The 23158-nt window shown below is 49.7% G+C and overlaps 1 protein-coding gene across 2 annotated transcripts in view; it reads right to left on the bottom strand.

Annotated features, from left to right (window-relative positions):
* Positions 1–23158, bottom strand: part of HMCN1 (hemicentin 1) — a 1785366-nt gene that overhangs the window by 1310542 nt on the left and 451666 nt on the right. For both annotated transcript variants that reach the window (XM_069641364.1, XM_069641365.1), the window contains exons 12-13: positions 9175–9316; positions 7930–8057 (exon numbers count right to left, since the gene is read on the bottom strand). In XM_069641364.1, coding sequence (XP_069497465.1) covers positions 7930–8057; positions 9175–9316 — 270 coding nt within the window. The remainder of the gene's footprint in view (positions 1–7929; positions 8058–9174; positions 9317–23158) is intronic.

Here is a 23158-nt window from a genome sequence, read left to right as displayed (position 1 = left end):
AGTGTGTGGGTGCATGGGACAGGAGTGTGTGGGGGCTTGGGCCAGGAGTGTCTGGGTGCATGGGACAGGAGTGTGTGGGGGCTTGGGCCAGGAGTGTCTGGGTGCATGGGACAGGAGTGTGTGGGGGCTTGGGCCAGGAGTGTCTGGGTGCATGGGACAGGAATGTGTAGGGGCTTGGGCCAGGAGTGTGTGGGTGCATGGGACAGGAGTGTGTGGGGGCTTGGGCCAGGAGTGTGTGGGGGCTTGGGCCAGGAGTGTCTGGGTGCATGTGCCAGGAGTGTGTGGGGGCTTGGGCCAGGAGTGTCTGGGTGCATGTGCCAGGAGTGTGTGGGGGCTTGGGCCAGGAGTGTCTGGGTGCATGGGACAGGAGTGTGTGGGGGCTTGGGCCAGGGGTGTCTGGGTCCATGGGACAGGAGTGTGTGGGGGCTTCGGCCAGGAGTGTGTGGGGGCTTGGGCCAGGAGTGTCTGGGTGCATGGGACAGGAGTGTGTGGGGGCTTGGGCCAGGAGTGTGTGGGTGCATGTGCCAGGAGTGTGTGGGGGCTTGGGCCAGGAGTGTCTGGGTGCATGGGCCAGGAGTGTGTGGGGGCTTGGGCCAGGTGTGTCTGGGTGCATGGGACAGGAGTGTGTGGGGGCTTGGGCCAGGAGTGTGTGGGTGCATGGGACAGGAGTGTGTGGGGGCTTGGGACAGGAGTGTCTGGGTGCATGGGCCAGGAGTGTGTGGGGGCTTGGGCCAGGAGTGTCTGGGTGCATGGGACAGGAGTGTGTGGGGGCTTGGGCCAGGAGTGTCTGGGTGCATGGGACAGGAGTGTGTGGGGGCTTGGGCCAGGAGTGTCTGGGTGCATGGGACAGGAGTGTGTGGGGGCTTGGGCCAGGAGTGTGTGGGTGCATGGGACAGGAGTGTGTGGGGGCTTGGGCCAGGAGTGTCTGGGTGCATGGGACAGGAGTGTGTGGGGGCTTGGGCCAGGAGTGTCTGGGTGCATGGGACAGGAGTGTGTGGGGGCTTGGGCCAGGAGTGTCTGGGTGCATGGGACAGGAGTGTGTGGGGGCTTGGGCCAGGAGTGTGTGGGTGCATGGGACAGGAGTGTGTGGGGGCTTGGGCCAGGAGTGTGTGGGGGCTTGGGCCAGGAGTGTCTGGGTGCATGTGCCAGGAGTGTTTGGGGGCTTGGGCCAGGAGTGTCTGGGTGCATGTGCCAGGAGTGTGTGGGGGCTTGGGCCAGGAGTGTCTGGGTGCATGGGACAGGAGTGTGTGGGGGCTTGGGCCAGGAGTGTCTGGGTGCATGGGACAGGAGTGTGTGGGGGCTTGGGCCAGGAGTGTCTGGGTGCATGGGACAGGAGTGTGTGGGGGCTTGGGCCAGGAGTGTGTGGGTGCATGTGCCAGGAGTGTGTGGGGGCTTGGGCCAGGAGTGTCTGGGTGCATGGGCCAGGAGTGTGTGGGGGCTTGGGCCAGGAGTGTCTGGGTGCATGGGACAGGAGTGTGTGGGGGCTTGGGCCAGGAGTGTGTGGGTGCATGGGACAGGAGTGTGTGGGGGCTTGGGCCAGGAGTGTCTGGGTGCATGGGACAGGAGTGTGTGGGGGCTTGGGCCAGGAGTGTGTGGGTGCATGGGACAGGAGTGTGTGGGGGCTTGGGCCAGGAGTGTCTGGGTGCATGGGACAGGAGTGTGTGGGGGCTTGGGCCAGGAGTGTCTGGGTGCATGGGACAGGAGTGTGTGGGGGCTTGGGCCAGGAGTGTCTGGGTGCATGGGACAGGAGTGTGTGGGGGCTTGGGCCAGGAGTGTGTGGGTGCATGGGACAGGAGTGTGTGGGGGCTTGGGCCAGGAGTGTGTGGGGGCTTGGGCCAGGAGTGTCTGGGTGCATGTGCCAGGAGTGTGTGGGGGCTTGGGCCAGGAGTGTCTGGGTGCATGTGCCAGGAGTGTGTGGGGGCTTGGGCCAGGAGTGTCTGGGTGCATGGGACAGGAGTGTGTGGGGGCTTGGGCCAGGAGTGTCTGGGTGCATGGGACAGGAGTGTGTGGGGGCTTGGGCCAGGAGTGTCTGGGTGCATGGGACAGGAGTGTGTGGGGGCTTGGGCCAGGAGTGTGTGGGGGCTTGGGCCAGGAGTGTCTGGGTGCATGGGACAGGAGCGTGTGGGGGCTTGGGCCAGGAGTGTGTGGGTGCATGTGCCAGGAGTGTGTGGGGGCTTGGGCCAGGAGTGTCTGGGTGCATGGGCCAGGAGTGTGTGGGGGCTTGGGCCAGGAGTGTCTGGGTGCATGGGACATGAGTGTGTGGGGGCTTGGGCCAGGAGTGTGTGGGTGCATGGGACAGGAGTGTGTGGGGGCTTGGGCCAGGAGTGTCTGGGTGCATGTGCCAGGAGTGTGTGGGGGCTTGGGCCAGGAGTGTCTGGGTGCATGGGCCAGGAGTGTGTGGGGGCTTGGGCCAGGAGTGTCTGGGTGCATGGGCCAGGAGTGTGTGGGGGCTTGGGCCAGGAGTGTCTGGGTGCATGGGACAGGAGTGTGTGGGGGCTTGGGCCAGGAGTGTCTGGGTGCATGGGACAGGAGTGTGTGGGGGCTTGGGCCAGGAGTGTGTGGGTGCATGGGACAGGAGTGTGTGGGGGCTTGGGCCAGGAGTGTGTGGGTGCATGTGCCAGGAGTGTGTGGGGGCTTGGGCCAGGAGTGTCTGGGTGCATGGGCCAGGAGTGTGTGGGGGCTTGGGCCAGGAGTGTCTGGGTGCATGGGACAGGAGTGTGTGGGGGCTTGGGCCAGGAGTGTCTGGGTGCATGTGCCAGGAGTGTGTGGGGGCTTGGGCCAGGAGTGTCTGGGTGCATGGGCCAGGAGTGTGTGGGGGCTTGGGCCAGGAGTGTCTGGGTGCATGGGACAGGAGTGTGTGGGGGCTTGGGCCAGGAGTGTCTGGGTGCATGGGACAGGAGTGTGTGGGGGCTTGGGCCAGGAGTGTGTGGGTGCATGGGACAGGAGTGTGTGGGGGCTTGGGCCAGGAGTGTCTGGGTGCATGGGACAGGAGTGTGTGGGGGTTTGGGCCAGGAGTGTCTGGGTGCATGGGACAGGAGTGTGTGGGGGCTTGGGCCAGGAGTGTGTGGGTGCATGGGCCAGGAGTGTGTGGGGGCTTGGGCCAGGAGTGTCTGGGTGCATGGGACAGGAGTGTGTGGGGGCTTGGGCCAGGAGTGTGTGGGTGCATGGGACAGGAGTGTGTGGGGGCTTGGGCCAGGAGTGTGTGGGTGCATGGGCCAGGAGTGTGTGGGGGCTTGGGCCAGGAGTGTCTGGGTGCATGGGACAGGAGTGTGTGGGGGCTTGGGCCAGGAGTGTCTGGGTGCATGGGACAGGAGTGTGTGGGGGTTTGGGCCAGGAGTGTCTGGGTGCATGGGACAGGAGTGTGTGGGGGCTTGGGCCAGGAGTGTGTGGGTGCATGGGCCAGGAGTGTGTGGGGGCTTGGGCCAGGAGTGTCTGGGTGCATGGGACAGGAGTGTGTGGGGGCTTGGGCCAGGAGTGTGTGGGTGCATGGGACAGGAGTGTGTGGGGGCTTGGGCCAGGAGTGTGTGGGTGCATGGGCCAGGAGTGTGTGGGGGCTTGGGCCAGGAGTGTCTGGGTGCATGGGACAGGAGTGTGTGGGGGCTTGGGCCAGGAGTGTCTGGGTGCATGGGACAGGAGTGTGTGGGGGCTTGGGCCAGGAGTGTGTGGGTGCATGGGACAGGAGTGTGTCGGTGCGTGGACAGCGGTTTGGGGCCCTCCTCATTATGGTCAGGTGGTCACTAATTCTCTGTCATGAACAGCCCTCCACTGCAGAAGTGCTCTGTATGACAGAGAACATATCCCTTACTGCCAGAGAGACAGAGGCCTTGCAAGCCCTTATGCAGGTGAGTGTCCCCTCACATTGAGGTCTGTGGGGCCTCAGGCCCTGCAGCCTCTCTTTGGAATAGGAAAGGATTAGCCCACCGGAAGCCAGGAGCGCATTGGATGTGTGCCCTCTTATGGCCCCATATGGGACGTGTGAAGCTGGGAATCAGGCAAGGAAGCTGTCGATCATTGATGACCTCACTCCCTGCTTCCTGCGCATGGAGGCGAGGAGAGGGGGCCGTAGGGCAGCCGAGGGATTAAGTGGAGAAAATGTAATGGGTTCTGTGTCTTTGGGCATGAAGAAATGTGTATGGGTACATGTGTGTGAGTGTGCATCTGTGTGCATAATTGCACATGTGCATGTTTGCATGTGATTGCATGTGTGTGCATACAAACTATCTGTTAGGCACTGGCAGAATGAGAATGGGATTTGACATTTGGTCACTATACCGAACTCACATTGGCGCTCTCAATTTCTGAGATTCCGAGGGCATGCGCTGCCCACAGGTGAAATAAATGATATCAAATGAATTAAGATTTATTCGATTGATGTGAAATGATCTTATAATGGTTAGTTTGTGCTGTTGTAATCTTATTGTAATCCTGTGTTTTAATAATGTTTTATGTGTCGTTCTTACGTTCTTATATTGCATTTTTTCGTTTGTGTCTAAGGCTTGTTTTGTCTAGCCAAGTACACCATAAATAAAATAAAATAATAATAAAATCCTATCAGAAATAAAGCATCCACTACAACGAACATCTGTACATTCTGTGGGGATCCGAGAGCCCCTGGAAGCATTGTTCATTTGGCTATGGAATGGTCCTCCCATCAGAAATTAAGATGCCAGTCCTTTCAGAAATGTGTCGATAATACAGGGCGGTGAACCCAGGCCTTTTGGCAACGATTCGGAGCAGGTAATGAACTTTCTGTAACTCTCTCAACCTAACCACACTAAAATCAGGTTAGTAGTATATTTGCGCATTTTCCACATGCGCAAGCACTTTCACAAATGTAACTGATGACATGTAATGAATGTGTCATACTATTGTCTATTTCGTATTTTCTCTCCTCTTTTATATTTGTGTGAAAGGGTTTATTATTCTGCATTTCCTTTTGTTTTTCATACTTGTGTGAAGTCTTTTATTGTAAACTAAGACACACTAAACATTTTTTTTAAAAAGATCATGGGATTTAACCGAGCCTTCCAGCATGTATTGTCCACAGACCTAAAGGGGTTCATTGGACACAAGCAGCATGAACATGCATCGCTAAAAGTTCCTGTGTATTGGGGGTGACTGGAATCGATTACAGATGTGTATGTGTTCCCCTACAGACCCTTTCCCAAACTGAAGAGCGTTTCTTTCCACATGTTAAAGTTCCTGTGTATTGTGGGTGACTGGAATCGATTACAGATGTGTATGTGTTCCCCTACAGACCCTTTCCCAAACTGAATAGCGTTTCTTTCCACATGTTTCTGAAATGTGTGCCATGATATGCCCCATTTCAGCCTCTCATTCAAAAAGGGATTCTCAGGGGAATAACTCCCCGAAGCCGCTTAGTTGAACGCTCTCCACGTGCACACTGCATCCGCTCCGGGCCATTGGGGGAAGATATGGGGACTCCACAACTGCTCCTGAGTGAGTGGGTATACGGAAGTCGCCAGATATGGTCCTGGCTTCGGCCTGCCGTGCAAAAAGCATGTATGAACTGTTTGTGATTGGAGTATGGACTCAGGTCTGGATCATAACATAAGAATATGCCTGGAAAGAAAGTGAGTGGAACTTGAATGTGGAAGGTCCGCCAGTGATTAGCAGGATGCCAACATTTGAATCACTGCAACCCTATGAATGGGAGCAGAGTCGCCCACTCAAGCTTACCTTGCTGCACCTGGGAGCAAGCAAAGAGTCACGGAAGAAGGCCTAGGCCTGGAGTGGAACTGCCAGGAAGCTCTTCCAGAAAGGACTGTGAAGCTCAGGGTGAGGAGATCCATGGCGCCGGCTTCCTGGTGATCCCAGGGAACTGCGTCACCAATGAACTCACCGCATGACCCAGCCAGCACAGCTAAATGACAAGCCCAGCAGGATCCCCGGCTCCCAGGAAAAGCCCTTGCTGCTCAGTCCCGGCGCGGACCTGGCATGAAGCGGTGGAAGCTCTTTGCGCCAAGGGCACCAGCAACCGAAGGAGCACAGACCATTTCTATGTTCAAAGTGGCCCTTACAAACAAAAGCCCGCTGACACACCTACGAGGGTTCCATGTAATAATGTCGCCGTGAAAAAGTCGTCAGGTTTTGGTGACTTTTTCCAGGCTACCAAAATTCTTTCCCCAAATATTCTAGTAGGGGTATAATTATATATTATTACCTCCAATCCTAGAATATTTGGGGAAAGTGTTTGATAGCCTGGAGGGTGCATCATTGATGCATTTTAAAGTCGCCAACCTGGCGACTTTTTTCATGGCGACATTAATAACTGATGCCCCTACTACGAGTTGCTGGCCAAAGAAAAGGAAATCCTTACGAGGTAAATAGGTTTATTTATCCAAATGCACCAAATAATTAAGACCTGAAGGTGAGGAAAACAATATTTAACTCTTTGCACCAAACCCACAATTCTGGTCTCTATGGGCAAAGTTCTTGAAGAAGAACAATTCTTTTTTTCGGGGCAATTTGCACCCATAATAGGGCTAAACAGGACAAGGATTAAAACCACTGTGAGTACATCACAATAACACTCATACATATTAAATAAGTACAAAGCAGGTAAAAGCAACCGAAAATAATGATTTGAAGAATTCCCAATTTGAGACTGACTGCTGCAATAAACGAATTCTCAGGTCAAGCGCCTGCTCATTACAATATGAGTAACAGAAAGCAATAAGAGCCTGTTACAAAGTCTGGAGTTTTTCACACTGCATATGCAATCAAAACCAACTGCAGTATAACTACAGGTGGCTTCTGCCGAACTGCAATGGTGACTGGCCAAGCAATGGCAATCTCACTTCCAGAGATTACACACAGAGACGCTTGGGCAGGGGTCAAAGTGAGTGGGAGCGGTGCTCCTCTAGTTTTATTTTTTAAGTTTTACTGTTCCTATACTTTTATTTTCAAAACCAACAGTTCCAGGATGGTTTAGTTCTAAAATTAAAGTGTAGGAAGAAGTTGAAACTTGCACTTCAGTGCACTGCACAGAACACTCTCTTAAGCAGCAATTGTGTTTGTTTGGCGGTTTGGACTGCGTGTGGGAGGGGGCGTGGTGATGGGGTCTGTGGAAAGCGGGGGGGGGGCAGACCAGCAGGGAACATAGTTCCACCACTTATTATTTTACACTTCGACCACTGCGCGTGGGGCAGCATGGTGGTTGATGTTGCATATGCAGTGGAAAAAGGAAAATTGGACAAATATGGCACACCCTATTGATGTAGGTAATTAGGAATAGAGTTAGTGTCTTGAAGAAATAATGAAAAGAATTAGAAGATAGATATGAGGTGCAGAGGACAAATAAGCAACCTTGACACCTAGGCTGCATGAAGTTATAAGAAACAAAAAAGTTCCCTATTAGGGAACTCACGTCCCCAGCACACTTTTCCAATGTCTGGAAGACCAGACCAACAATTAAGTTTGTATTTTATACAATCTTTCTAGTAATCTCTAAAGGAACTTTTAGCAAACAATATTTGAGGAGGTCAATTGAAGAAATTCACATTCAGTCAGAGTAGGTCACAAGAACCAAAGTTCATATTTATTCTTGATGTTTGAGATTGTTTGCTAAAAGTTTCTTTAGAGACTACTAGAAAGATTGTATAAAATACAAACTAATTGTTGGTCTGGTCTTCCAGACATTGGAAAGTGTGCAGGTGACGTGAGTTCCCTAATAGGGAACTTTTTTGTTTCTTATGATGCAATCAAAACAAACTGCAGTATAACTACCGGTGGCCTCTGTCGAACTGAGACACGCAGGGCAGCGTTGGGGCAGCGTGGGGGTCCATTCTGCGGGGCAACAGGGGTCTCTTAGTTCATAGATATAATGGTCAACAATAGAGATCCAAAGCAGGCATCAAGACCAACTGCCACCCACTTTCCCAGTAACGCCATGGTTCCTATACTTGCCAGTGTAGCTGAGGATGGATGTCTGCCTGTCAGTTCCCGCCGGGTTGCTGGCCAAGCAGCCGTAGACTCCAGCATCTCTTTGAATGGCATTTTTGATTATCAACGAGCCTTCCGCAGTGAGCCGGTACCTGCAAGTATCAGAGGAGAATAAACGTCATTGCATGCTAATGGCGAGCTACACTTGCACACAGTTGGGAGCACCAGCACCTTTCCCTATACAAGCACTGCCAGGAAGAAAAAAAAAACACCTCCCCACCCAACGTTCTCTAAACAAATGACAGTGTGATGGAAGTCACAGCTACGCAGGTAAAAGTGGTTGACATCTTTATTCAATCTTGCTCTAGGTTATGTGTCAGGAGGTCCTCAAGATCAGTAATGACCCAAAATATCGTAAATAAAAACCGAATGGTAGAAATGTTCGGTTTTCGGCTGTACCAAAATTACGTACAGCCAAAAATGACGAACATTTCAACCGTTCGCTTTCTTTATTGCGAACAAGGGAAGTGGGGGGTTGCAGGGGTGTCCACTGCACCCTTGTTCGCTAAAATGGAATCAGGGATGGCAGGGGTGTCCCCCGCACCCAAAACAAAAACGTTTTAGGGGAAAAAGAAAAACAAAGAAAAGGACCCTGCAGCGACAGTTCCCGTCCACGGAAGTGAAGGGAATTGGGGCTAAAGGGACTCGGCGGCACACAGCGAGGTGCGCCGCCAAAAGGTAAGTAAGGGGGTGGTCGGCTGTGGGGTGTTGAAAGCTCATTTAGTAGCTGGGTGATTATTTCGAACACGAACTTTTAGAATGCGAGATTTTCTTCTTCGAAATGTTCGTATTCGAAATAATCACGTACATCCCCTGAGATCCACCACCTGCTGCCCACTCCGTCTCACTTCCACTGCTGGACTCTAATCATAACACTCTCTCAATCATTCTCACCTGGGAACTCCAGCACAGTTCAACTACATACAATTCTCCACGGTTTAACCATAAGCAGTGATAGGTTTGCCCAATCTAACAGATGGGCACTGATTCTGCCCACGCATGCCAATCGATGGAGAACGAGGATCCACCCGCCAGAACATAGTCACACGCGTGCATTTGATCACAGAGTGAAGATGGGTAAAGCAGTCTGCTCCTCTGGTGAAATACCGCACGTGTTTGGGCGTTTTCAGACACTTGAGTTGTGGCTGGAGGGTAAGCAAGAACCATGCAGAGACAGTGGACAGAAAGACAGAGCCGGGCGAGAATGACCTGCTGGAGCTCAGGATGAACATGTCGTTGTGCGTCCATACGATCTGGGGCCGTGGATGGCCAGTTGCAGAGCACTTGAGCGTCACCTCGGCTCCCCCAACAAACGTCTGACTTCTAGGTTCCACAGTCACTTTCGGAGGCTCTGGGATGGAAGAGAAACAAAAAGCAAAGGGATTTCAGTCAAGAGATGGTTTACTTATATGGGAAGCCAATCACACGTTATCTGAGCCACTTACTCTCACTGAAGTGACATTATTTCTTGGGTGTTGTGCTTTGTAGTGTCACTCGTAAGTGATGTCTGACCTGAAATGTCACATGGTGCCCACGCAATGAATGGTATGGCGGCCGGAGGCTCCTAGCCGTGGCTCAGGGATCCGAACATGTGTGCACTGCTGGCCTCCCTTCAGCTTTTATGGCTAAGTACCATCAGGAGAGCCTTTAGTCTGGTTTTATAGCCGGACCATTTCTGTTATGGCTCTAGGATGCACGTGTATGGGGTAGGGCAACAATTCGCAAATATACTGCTCCATGTTTTTATGTTTAAAACCTTATGATTACTGACACACTATCCCCTTTACTGCTTTAATGGCCTGGAACTGGTTGGTATTGGCTGCCTAGCCTTTTTTCCTTACCATGGATCAGGTATCGTGGTTGATGGTTCGCTCTGCCTTCTCAATGATGGGTAATGCCACACTGGTCCCCCGTTTATTAGTTTGGCTTATTAGGTGGCACTTAAGCGCCACCTATAAACCACAACTATTGCATTAGAGTACAGTTAGGAGAGAGATGACGTGTGAAGAGGGGAACACAGATTGTGGATGTTGTTTGGTAATGTATCCACCCATTAACCACCGGCCAAATTAACCCCTATGGCCAGTTCCACCCAGTACCTCCCCCTGGCAGCCCAAAGCACATCCTCCTGGGATCCTAGTGCCCGCTCTATCAAACACTAACATCAAGCATAAGGCTTGCAGCCTTATTTCTAAACAGTCTGCTGACAGTTAATGCCTTGTTTGCAGCTGTAACTAGCTGCTGGTGTAATACAAATGTCTTAACCAAGTGTGCCTTCCGCCACTTGGTTAATATCTCTTTCAGGCACTGAAACCTCATAAAAACAGGCAAGGACAAAGTCAACCTTTTTGGCTTGAGGTATTAGGTAATATTTTGTCAGGTACTGGCATCATATGCCCAGGTAATCGTTTCATTTTCCAGCTGTTGTAATCTTAAGGCCATTTAGTATCATTGTGTCAGAATCTAGCAAATGGCTATCCCATGCCTACCATAAGGCCAAACGGTTGGCTTTGCCAATGCTTCTTTCTAAGGATATGGCGATAGCACATTCTTTCATTGCCATGAACTTTTTAAAGGCTCAATTTGCACAGACTTCGGGTGGGAGTTAGCTGGCAATGCAGGATGCAATGATTGGGCAGAAGGGCTGCCTGTCAGTGTTTGCCTTCACAGGAACTGCTATAGGGAACCATTGTTTCTCATTATTTCATAAATATTGATCAAAGTCGAGAGGTTTTGACATCTTTTGTCCATTAACACGGTGGATCCACAAAGTCACTATGCAACAAACGTGACAGGGGGGCAGTGACATGAAGGAAAGTGATCTGTTGTGAATTTAACGATTCCCGCCCCAGTGCCGGCCTTAGCGGCGGCAGCGCCATGGGCAGAAAAAAAAACATTTGGCGCACCCCACACCCCTGGTCAATTGGAGGCAGGGGGGGAATTGGGGGCACCAAATGTTTCTTTTTGGCAGTGGGAGAAGGCATCCTTTTGGAATTAAATGCGCTCACAGGCGCATTTAACAACAATAGTGTGCGGCAGCATCTTATTAAGATGACTATATCCCCACTCCCGCGCCGGAGCAGGGAGGTCATTATCTCAATAGGGTGCCAGCATCCTATTGTTGTTAAATGTGCCCGCTCCCGCATTTAATTTCAAAAGGACACTTCTCCCGCCCCGCCAGCTCGGGGTAGCCCTTGAAAGGCTCCCACGAGCTGGCGTCCTGGGGGGGCTAATGGCATCCTGGGGGGCTATGGCGCCCCGGGAGGTCGCTCGGCCCGCCCTGCCCTAAGACCGGCCCTGGTTCAGCCGCTAATAAACCAGACATTTTGGCAGATTTATGTGCAGACGCTGGAGAAAGTAGAATCTGGGAACTACTGTGGCACTACTGATCCCTAGTGCGCCGCAATAGGTACACACTAGAGAAGAGTGTGCCGCATCGGCAAGCCGCAAGCAGCCACATTCTCATGAGGGAACCAAGCTGCTCACACAGGGGCGCCTCTGCATGTGCGACTGACTGGCCAATCAGCAAGAGCGTGAGCCCGATGCAGCGGCGCACTGTGTGCACGTGCTGCAATGGGGCGTGGCAAATGCCTTCCACTGGTTTACCTGCAAGTGCCACACCAGCAATGTGCAAAAATGCTTCACATATTATGCAATGCGATGATACATTTAATACCCTGGAGCAATGACTGCCTTCTTATGATGCAATTTAATGTACTCTAATCTTTCGTTTAATGGTTTTGACTATCGATCGTCTTCTTCCTGTACTTCTTTTTGAGTTAATTAAGTTATTATCTTGTATTATGTAGATCTTGATTACTAGTTGTCCAATCAACTTATAATCGTTTTTAGAATCATAATAGTGCCTATTGTCTTTCTTCCCCCTTTCTTTTTTTTGATTTTCTAATTAATTGCGCACAAAATAAATTAATTGAAATTAAATGATGAGGTGCCCTCAGAATGTCTATGAGAGATAGTAAAAGTAATTTTCTAACAAATACTGCAGCGGCAGCATCGTCCTGTTTTTCATCCACCCACCCTAATTCAGCGCTGAGTGTGCAGAGACTATTCCAATTAGTTCTGATTTGGGTTTTTTAAGCTAATTGCAGAGAAATTGGATGTTGGATTGAGGTGTTTTTAACGTCACGGCTGAGGTTATTTTCGGAAAAATGAACACTATTGTTTTCAAACAAACACACATCCACCACCAACTCTTTGAGCAACACAAAAAATAAAAAATGCGAGAAAAACAGGAGCAAGCTAATGTTTTCCAAATGTGCCATTTTCATCATTTGCACAGGGGAGTGCCTTTTGACCTGCACTTTTGAACTCCGCCATGCAAAGTGAGTAAACCCTGCCTGGCATGTTTGTTATTGTAATCGCCGATTGCCATGCTCGTATGGCACGCAGCGTTCACAATTACAATTAAATGCTGCCTGACATACTTGCATGGTAAGCAGTGTTCACAATTACATTTGAGAATGTCAGGCAGGGCTTAATTGTAATTGTTTGCACGGCCTGCCATGCAAGCATAGCAGGCAGCATGTACAATGGATCTGTATGGGGCCAAACCTGATTTATGCTGATGCATAAAGCAGGCGAACTCCATAGGGATCTCCCGTATTTGAGCCGGCATTAAAATCCATGCCGCCGCAAATGGTGGAACATTTGTAATGCGGAGGGGAAGGAAGGCGGTGGAAACACAAGTTGCGTTCTGTACCTCCTCTGCCCCCATCCCCCAGCATACAAAGGATTGAATATGTGGCATGACATGAATGGAAGGCATTAAAGCTTTACTCGAGGCTTACGCCTCTCATCCATTTTACACCACATCTGCACATGAGCTTCCAGGTGTAACATGTTCTGCTGGAGACCTTAAAAAGGTGGTATAAGCTTGCACTCTGGGTGAGTGAGAAGTACATAGAGGCGAATTAACAGAGCCGTGGTACACGTGGCATCGCCAAGCTTCTTCTTTATAAATCTAAGGCACAAGAAATATCTCTAGCCAGCAATAAGCACAGGCGGCTCAGTGGGCCAGGATGCAGTGGTCAGCTGACGCCTGCTAAGTGGCATGTGGGTTGGTTTTCACCTTTTACATCTGTCAGGCAACCCTCCCCTACTTCCAAGGCAATCTGCGTCCTAAATGTCACCAGATGATCAGTTAGGGAGGGAGTTGGGGAGGCACCACATGAGCAGTTAGGGAGGAAGTTGGGGAGGCACCACATGAGTAGTTACGGAGGAAGTTGGGGAGGCACCACATGAACAGTTAGGGAGGGAGTTGGAGAGGCACCACATGTTCTTACTGTCATCGATTGCCTGACACACATTACTACATTCCGGTAGTTGTAGTCTTCCAATGAAGATTGCGGGGGGGGGGGGGGGGAAGAAAGCTGCAGTTACCGTTTTTTCTTAATATATAATTTCTGAATGGTTTATACATTTTTCAGGCTGGTTTATTATGATTTGGGTATTTTTTTAAGTCATCTCTTTAAAAAAGAATATTCTTGCAATCCACACATTGAGAACATTTCTACCAACCAAACCGGAGAAAATATGGGGTCAAGTTGCAGCCTGGCCTTAAATCCCGGCTTCATCACTTAAGAGTGTGATCCCGGGCCACTCAGTTTACCTTTCTGTAGCTTATGCACAGTAGTTGCAATGCGAACTACATAAGCCCTGTTTTTGCACCACATAGAGGATGATCTAATATCTAGTGGTATGTGCTGCTTATTACAAGTTGTTTTCTTCAGAAATAAAAGTAGGCACGGACAGGTGGGCTGGTACCCATTCTCCCACTCAGTGCTTACGTCTCTGATTATTTGTGTTATGTGAGGTTTATTGGGCATGTCTGAGAGTACAACGTGTCTCCCCAGTTAAGTATGTTTCATTTTACTGTTGTGTCTGCACCTATCATCGTGCAGTTGGTAGGGGCATGTGACTCTGAACAGATACAAGAGCCTGGGTAAGTAACATTTGTCTTCTGGGGCTTGTGGGTGAGTTTCGATTTACAAGCCATGCGTGGGTTAGCTAGCAGTAATTGGTGGTGGGTGTACAGGTGGCACTGCTTTGTTGCAGTACTGCCTACTCCACGTGTGTATCCTCTCTTGTTTTGGTATCTACACAGTAATGTTTTGTGAATTAACGTATTTAGGCCCGTGTTGCTGCTTTGCATGTGATGTTCAGGGGGACATTGGCCATAATAGGAAATGTCTCTCCTATCCGCCTGGTGGAATGCGCTTATGTGCTTTTGACTTGTCACCTACCACCTTATTAGTTCAGCTGTAGCATTCCTGAATGCAATGCACTATCCATAAGAGCTGCTCTTTTATCTGCCACAAATGATACGAAAAACGGACCTGTTTGTGTGTGTCTTGGCTCTGTCGATGTGGAACATTACTGCTCTATGCAATTCAAGTGGATGCCATGTTGCTCTGCCTCTGTTAGTGGTTACGGAAAAAACACAGGTAATGCAATTGATTGGTTAGTGTGAAACTCTGAAATATACTTTGGTGAAAACACATGTGTTCTAAACACCATCTTGTCTTTGTGGATAGTTCCTCCACTGGCGGGGCTTGCAGCTCGCTAGCCCATCTTATTGGTGGGCTAGCAGTGAAGATGTTTAAGAGAGCATTTAGAATTGGGTTCAAGTAGTCGTAGTTTGTCCTTTTTTATAGGGCCTTTATCCCATTAGTATGGCCTCAACGCGCTTCTGGTGGAACGCCCTCAGGAGAGCGAAGTCCAAGGTGTAGGCACTGTTGTTAGAGAAGATAGACTGCGTGTGCGCGTTCGTCCAAGATTGGTACTTGGATGGGCAGACCATCATGGGTAGTTAGCTACCCAGGACGGAGAGGCATGTGAAGGGTGCTGAGAGGTGGTCAGGAGAGCGCGAGTGCAAGAGACTAGTTATGTGTGAATGGTGGCATCACCGCCATCTGTAGCAGTTGGGTGCACCCACCTGACACATCAATGTTGGATCAACCAGCATTAATGTAGCATGTTCCAGCAGCAGCTCTTTGTGTTTTATTGGTGTTGGGCAAAAGTATAAGCAAAGATCTCTGACCCTGAGCATGGTATGGAGCGGGCATTCCTGAGTGACTCTTGCTGTGGGTACCTGGGCATGATGGTGCAGCATTTATGCCTTTTGCAAACAAGTGTATATCTCGAGTTCCCCGCCTTTGGAATATCTGTTGGGATGCCTCTTTGTTGAGTTCCCACTCATGCTGAGTGGCTGCTGGGAGAAGTTCCACTCCGGGAACTTGTTGGCTTACTAGCCAAATATCCTTCGTTATGTACCAGTGCCATATCTGCTCTGCTACCTCGGACAGTGTTGGGGAGTGTGTGACCCCCCGTCCCCCGCTTGCTCAGATAAAACATCACTGTGCCGTTGTCTGTCTTTATGAGAACCCTTTTGCTGGTTATCAGTGCTACAGGCCCACGCTGAAGTGAAAAGGCCCAGCTCATCTCCTAATATAATTTTTCACTCATATCTTTCTGTGGCGCACATCCATTCACACAATAATCTCAACGATTAACCAGGATAATCTTGCGATATTACTGTAGAAAGACAAACAAGATCGGGGTGTGAGAGATATCTCTAGCGGTGCCTGAAAGAGCAAAATGGCCCACTGCATCCCCCCCTTACCCCCCCACGCACCCCTGGACTGCTGTGGAACCTCCCCATTCCCTCAGAATATTATTTTGCGCGCATTTGTTTTTTCTTTGGTTTTGCGGGTTGATCAGGGTAATCACTTGCATCGTGCAAACAAAAACATGGCAGCTTTTCATTCATTAAAAGCCTCAGCCCAGCAACCCACCGTCGGGAGGTATGGAAAAGTATGTTTGGACTGGAGCACCGCCCACGCCTGTCAATAAAAAAAAAAGCTACTGCACCGATTTACATCAAACCACCAGGGGCCCATCTGCACTGCTTGGTGCCCAATTCGTGTGGTGCAAATCCATCCAGCGGTTTTTGCTCTGCCTGTGACTAAATTATGCACCCTTTTGTCCACGGCAAAATAAAGGGCTGGGTCCAAAAACTGTTTTCTTTAGTGCTTAATACATTTCCAACCATTGGATACATTTGCCCTAAATTGTCCATGTGGGGAGGAGGGCATGCCAGGCAATTTCTTTGGCAAATTTCCTCCATCGAGTCAAAAGCTATTAGAAATAGAATGTTCACCCAAGTCAATGGTTCCTAGGTTTCACCTTAGGGTGGCAACCGCTGACCTATAATGTACATTGTTAGAAATTAGGTGTAAAGAATACAAAACGTAAGTTAATACTTGTTTCCAAATTCAGCAACACTTTGCAGAATTTGGACTAGCAGATTAAAGACTTTACACACCGCTACCTGTATTTCCTGCTTTAGAGTTCCAGACCAGCTGCCCACGAGTCCTGGCAGACACGGCAAGCAATGCCATAGGCCACAGTACCTGCTTCCTGATCTCTGGGGGTGGGTCCCATAATGAACATGGAAAAGAGCTGCTGCTTTCTAACAAGCTAAGAAATGACATACCACCGATCGCCCCAGGTGTGCTTCTGCATCGTGTGTGAAACCAGCCCCCACTTTTATGGGCCCGCATTCTATAAACCATTAACGCCTGACAGCCTACAGTTGTTGTTTACCAATGTGGTCTAAGGAACAAAATACACAAACACCCTCTTGAAAAGGCGTGTTTAACTTATCAGAGGCTCTACCTCCCACACCCACTCAGCACACACACAACAACAATGGCCGCCAGGCGGTTGCGCTTCAGCTATTTCGCAAAATCAGTCTCCCATGCGGATGACGGAAACCCGCGCCTTTTGCTGAGACAGCAGAAACCTTCTCTGTTTTACTTGGGAGAAGTGGCCAGGAAACCTTCACCTTATGCTTTAAATCTCGAAGCTGGCCTGAAGCCATTGGGCGGAAAATGTGGACCACGTGTGGATAGGGAGCAGCAACTGTGAAGGCTGTTCCTTCTGGGATGGATAGTGTCTTGGATCTCACTGACTAGTTTTATTAACTGCAGAGAAAACCCACCCTTAATCGTTTTGCGGCCTTCATGACAAGTGGTACTCCAGGGTAATGGCGCACCGAGCAATCAAGCCCAAAATGAGGCTGGGGGGCCATGTTTATCCCTCAACGCCGGGCACTGGGACTAATGCATCCCTCATGGCGGGATGCCTGATCGGCAGAGTTCGGCGGTGGGCCCCGGTGAGCCCGGTCTCTGCGAGCCTGGTATTTGCGGTAATAGGAAGCAGATGAGCACACAGCTGAACATGTCCATGGTTGTTTGGGTTAAGAAAGGGAAAATGGTAGATGTGCCTGGCAGCTTCACTCATCTGGCACGCCTGCCAGGGGAGCCTATGCTTTACTGCATTTGGCAACAACCTGGAGAAGAGACCATGGGGTCATTACGACCCAGGCGTTAACCATGGCGCTACTAGCGGCATGGTTGACGCCGGTATTTTACCGATTGCGCCATGGTGGATGGCAGAATTACCACCCCATTCCAAGGTTGGTGGGGCAGTAATTCCCCATTCACCAATGGCCCTTCCCCATTCCCATTTTTGCCCCCATAGGGCTCAATGGGAATGGGGAAGGCGGTAATTACGGTACTGCAAATTGCGGTACCGTAATTACCTCGAAAGTCCCTTTGCGGGTTCCTTCCTTAACGGCTGTTAAAACCAGCCGTTAACGTGGGGACCCGCAAAGGGACCTCGTAATTAGGCGGTAAGCGGTTAACGGCACCGCCACCTTTTACGGCGCCGTTAACCCCTTACCGCCTGGGTCGTAATGAGGCCCATGTGTTTTTCCCGGATACGCTGTTATCAAATCATACATGCATCAGACATCTTAGGCACAAAAGCACTCACAAAACCTATGTAGGATCTCCCTTAGGGCAATCCAGTAGTTTAAAGGGTGCATTTGGGATGCGTTCATTGGCTGATAAAGAGTCTGACACATTTCTTGCCTCAATACGGGACAGAGTTTTCCAAAGAATCGAGCAAGCCTTGTGCTTCAATGAACAAGACATAAGCGCCCACTATATGTGGGTTCACATATGTGGGTCCAGCGGATTCTTCACTGAAGCGTTTGCCTCTGAAAAGGGCGGGATGCGGTATCTAGCCTTCCCTGTTGATATCACAGCCCTATTTCAGTAATTGAGGCGCAGAGCATCAAGATCCCCTTATGGCAATTTCACGGTGAAAACATTACGACCCTGGCGTTAAGGGTTTAACGGCGCCGTAAAAGGTGTCGGCGTCGTTAAACCCTTAACGCCTGATTACGAGGTCCCTTTGCGGGACCGACCTTAACGGCTGGATTTACCAGCCATTAAAGTAGGGTGCCGCAAAGGGACCTCGGTGCTAATTACTTACCGCCTTCCCCAGTCCCATTGAGCCCTAATGAGCGAAAATGGGAATGGGGAAAGGCCATGGTGAAATCGGGAAATACCGTCCCGCCAACCTTGGAATGGGGCGGTATTTCCCCATTCCACCATGGCGGACTCGTTACAACACCGGCACCAACCATGGTGCTAATAGCGCCATGGTTTAGCGCCAGGGTTGTAATGAGTGTCATTGTGTAGGGTTCAGTGTAGAGGGGGGGGGGGTGCGGGCAGAGTTTTGCTTGAGTCCTTCATGAGCACAAATCTGCATGACGTGGGGTCATGGGGACATGGGGGGGGGGTAAAACAAACAAATATACAAAAAGTGCATGAAAATAATGAGCAGTGGATTCTGCAGGTCTGAATTCAGGATTTCAACCCTACCCCGCCCCGCCTTCCCCATTAACATGGAGGTAGAGGGATGGTGGCACCAGCAGGCCACCGCCCGGCCACAGACAGTGTGCCATACCCAATGTACATGCAACATAGGTAGCCAAATGCTGTCATTCACACAACCGAAGGACCCTGGATACATGTTAATGTCCCGGAATATGCTTTTAAGGAATAAGGAAAAAAAAAGATTTGCCCAAATGTGCAGCACAAATCTGTGCATACCATGTTTCTCTGCAACATTTAGGCAATGCACCCCTGCACCCCAAAGAGTGGCTGCCATGGTGCTGCAGAGTCTGGGGGAAGCGTATTGACATCCGATGAATGGAGCAGGGTTCCCATCAAGGAAGGCGCCTTATTTGAGGGTATTTTGAAAAGATGCCTCGGGTCAGTGGCACACATGCACAAGCACACACATGCGTGCGTTCATACACACAGGCTCATGCAGTCCAGCATTGTATCTCTCCATGATTCTCACAGCTCAAGTAAGGGGTTGTTTTACTAGTGAGGACTCAAAGTACAAAGCAAGGACTTTTTTCTTACTTACTGACCTAGTCAACCCACCACCTGCGAGTGAGGATGCAGGTAGGTCGTCTCTAAGATTAGAACACACAGAGCGTGTGTTTGACCATGTAGCACTCTGATGGACTATGCTCTACTCTTCGCTGTGCGCATTCTGGAGAGGCACGCTAACTTATATTTGCCCTACAGGAAGGTACTCAAGACATGAGGGCTGCAAGAAAACCTATTCATTTGAGGGCTAAATGTCATGCTCTCAATAAACTCACACACACACATACACACACACACACACACACATGCACACACACACACACACACACACACACACACACACACACACACACACACACACACACACACACACACACACACACACACACACACACACACACACACACACACACACACACACACACACATCGACACACAATCAAAGAGCTCCCTTACTGAACTACTCCCCAGCCCCATACACACACCCTGCAGTGCACGCAACACACAGCTGTGCGATCTTTCAGAGGAATGGCCCATGAACCCTTTTGTCTGATCCGGCGAAGCATTCACGCCAGCATTAGAGGGTCGGGCCACTACTAGTCAGCTGTCCGTTCACTTTCACCAATAATAAAGAGTGGAGACTGAAAAAAATATATATTTTGTGACGTCAGGGATAATACTGGGACTACTATTTAATTCAGAAAGCCAAGGGTGGCAACCAGGTGGAGCCGACGCATATGATCAGTGATGGGGAGATACTGGGATCTAACCCATTAAAATATGAAAAATTAGTGGGACCGTAGAAGGCGAATGATACACCCATTTGTGGTTTGAAAAGATAAACAAGGAAATATGCCCGGATTTGAAAAAGGCTGAATGCCGAAACACGTGTCATCCAAGGGGCAGACACTATCTGTGGTGATGCTGACAAATCTTGGCGCATGGTCTCATTGAGTATCAGCAGACTTGTCTTTTGGAGCGGTTTTTGGCTTTTCGCCATTATACTCTCTTGAGACGCAACAAGAATAGGGCTAACAACTAAACGGAAAAAGTCATCAGTAAAGGAGTCGCCGGGTAGACCAGTAAAAAAGAAAAGAGGCCTTGCTTTACTTTAATCTACTTCAGTAACTGGGCCGCCCATCGCCTCAGGTGTCCTGCCCTAAGATCACTTTAAGGGCTGTCGTATTTTATATGCAGCTTACTCAAGTCAATAGTGGCAGATCTCAAGGATGCAGCAAGCAAGTAAAAAGCAAACCTTTCAGCTGATTGTGCCAGCACCGTGCGGCGTCGGGACGCGGGGATAAAGGTACATTTCTTTCTTTTTTGTTTTAACCCTGCGTAGGTAACTACAAGGTTGCTAATGGCGATATTACACGAGGCGGCGTGCCGAACCGGTAGGTAACGGCACAGCCGCCCACGTTAAGGGCCCCTTGCCACACTGGGCTCCTTAACTTGGGATGCGGCCTGTTACCGACAGGGTCACCCCGCCGCCTCGTGAATATCGCCTCGGTCAGCAGGTCCTGAACATTCTTTAATATCTGTAAGTCTGAAGGGATACCAGAGGCGGTAGAATGGCAGCAAGAATGCCTGTGTCTCAGTGGTGGCCATGATAAAACCCAACAGAAAGAATGGATAGTGGGGATCAACTAACTTACAAAAAATAAACGGAGAAATAGTCTTCCCCAGCATTAAGAAACCTGAATTAATACTTTCAAAAACTACACAATAACTGTTTGACGAATAACTCCTTCTATATGCATCTCGATTTAAGGAGACAAACCTCATCAGTGATGATGGCTGAAAATAGCCAGTGTTACTCCAAGGAAATCAGCAACAGTGCCCAGTCCAGACTAGAGTGATTCAGGATGCGCGAGGAAATGCAAACCATCTCTTTGGCTGCTACTGCTCAGAACAAGACCAAGACATGCATTCCTCTGGCAAATGGAAAACAGACACCCTTAGACTCGGCATCAGGAAGGTCAACACGCTTCATAGAGAAGGAGCACTCTCCTAATGCGACAAAGATGCGTATTCCTCTGCCCACCCTAGCGGGGTCGCAGTCGGACATAAGATTGGCTCCGACACCAATGAAAAGTTGGCCACAAGTTGCAAATGGCACTAAGTACCTTTTATGACACACTGGGTCTCATTACGAGGTTGGAGGTAGCCATGCCCTTAAAAAGGGCATGGCTACCCCCAAGCTCGGGTCCGGAACCGGGTCCCGAGAAAGGGGAATAACCGGGCCATTCCGACATTTTCATAGGGATCAATGGGAATGGGGAGGATGGTAGCAGCGGTACCGTTCAATACGGTCTGGCCAGGCGTGCAGAGTGGCACCCGCGAGCAGGACTCGTAATGTGGCGGCCCAGTATGAACGGTGCCAGTGCCTTACTGGCACCGTTCATTCTGTGGCCGCCACTGTCGTAATGAGGCCCACTGTTTGATAAGTACCCAAAAGGGGATTTTTGGTAAAATGTGTTGCAAGTTGTGTACTTTATGTAATATTTCTTTTGTATCACTTGTCAAAACTACCAGCTACAGAGCGAAGTAACTCATCAAACTGGCCAACTTTGACCCAACAAAAATAAAACTGTCTGACATGAGCAAGTTGGTCCTGCACTGTGGGCATTGCTCGGTTGTTCTATAGGACAGTCCGAGCCTAAAGACTGCAGAGCTGAAGTCAGTTTCTTAGCAAGAAAACACCCTACATATTAATAGAGAATTGCAGCACCACCTCCACCATCACCACTAAGGCACCTCAAGGCACCTCTGGCACCTTTGGAGTCCTGCCCGGGATCACTCCATCACCATTATCTTGTAACCTCTGCGTGGCCTATTAATCGTCTCTATGTGATATTACCGCATATTGAAGCCCGAACATCAAAAATACAGATTGCTCTCAGTTGATTTAGTGCGGTCCTCAAGATTCAGTAATATCACATTATTTGATACCCAACCCATAACCCCTTCCTTCCCCCGACTCACTTACCCCTGATCCCAACTACACTGGCAAGTGTTTTGTCAATCGGGGGGTTTCACCCTTACCTTAGTCTCCTCCACCCTTGTCCGCCAAAAGCCTTTCTCATCACAGACGTGCACGCATTCAAACACGCACACACTTACAGTTACCCGCTCCGTGCCCCCTCCCGAAACATTACTCCCACACACAGACACACACACACAAAAACAAAACACTTAACGGGGCCCCAGCGGCTTCCCTCTTCTGGATCCGGTGTGCCTGTCAGCCCCTGCATGCACTCGTGTGCGTCACAGGGGCTGACAGTTCAATTTAGAAAGACCGCTCTGAGCAGTCTACCGGCGGTCTTTCTAAAACAGTCTTTGAAGAAATCGATTTTTACAAATCGATTTCTTCATTTAGTACCTATTAATCAGTTTGTAGGTGAGATTCTATGCTAACTCCGATGATATCCTGTGTGAAACAAATATCCTTTCTGTGTTGGCTACAGTCTGGGGTCTTAGGGTTGATGTGCACAGTTGGATTCTGTGGCTCTGCGCCGGGGTGCCACAAGTTTCCAGTGGAGAAACGGACTTCCTATGGAGATAGCAAAGACACTTCTGGTATCTGAGAACAAAAACAAATCTAATCAGAAACAAAATATATAAGTGCTGGAGAAACATTCACTTCTGTTGGGAAAATGATCAACTCTTAAATTAGATTTCCCAGAAGCACAAGCATGGAAGCCTGTTATGTGTGCCAAAGAGATAACAACAAGGACATTCAAGTACCAGTGTAATCACTGGACCACAAACAATGGTCCCATGTAAAAAGGCAAAATGTTGCCAAATAAATAATGGAAGCATATCCGACCGAGCGATTCAGTGATGATTTACAGGATGCACGCCGAACCCGCGACTCATGGTGAATAAGGCTCACCAGCAATTCTACCAGATGATATTCA

Source organism: Ambystoma mexicanum, chromosome 1q, assembly GCF_040938575.1.
Source record: "Ambystoma mexicanum isolate Mex_15411 chromosome 1q, UKY_AmexF1_1, whole genome shotgun sequence".
Lineage (NCBI taxonomy): Eukaryota > Metazoa > Chordata > Amphibia > Caudata > Ambystomatidae > Ambystoma > Ambystoma mexicanum.
This window is presented reverse-complemented; position numbering and strand designations above follow the sequence as displayed.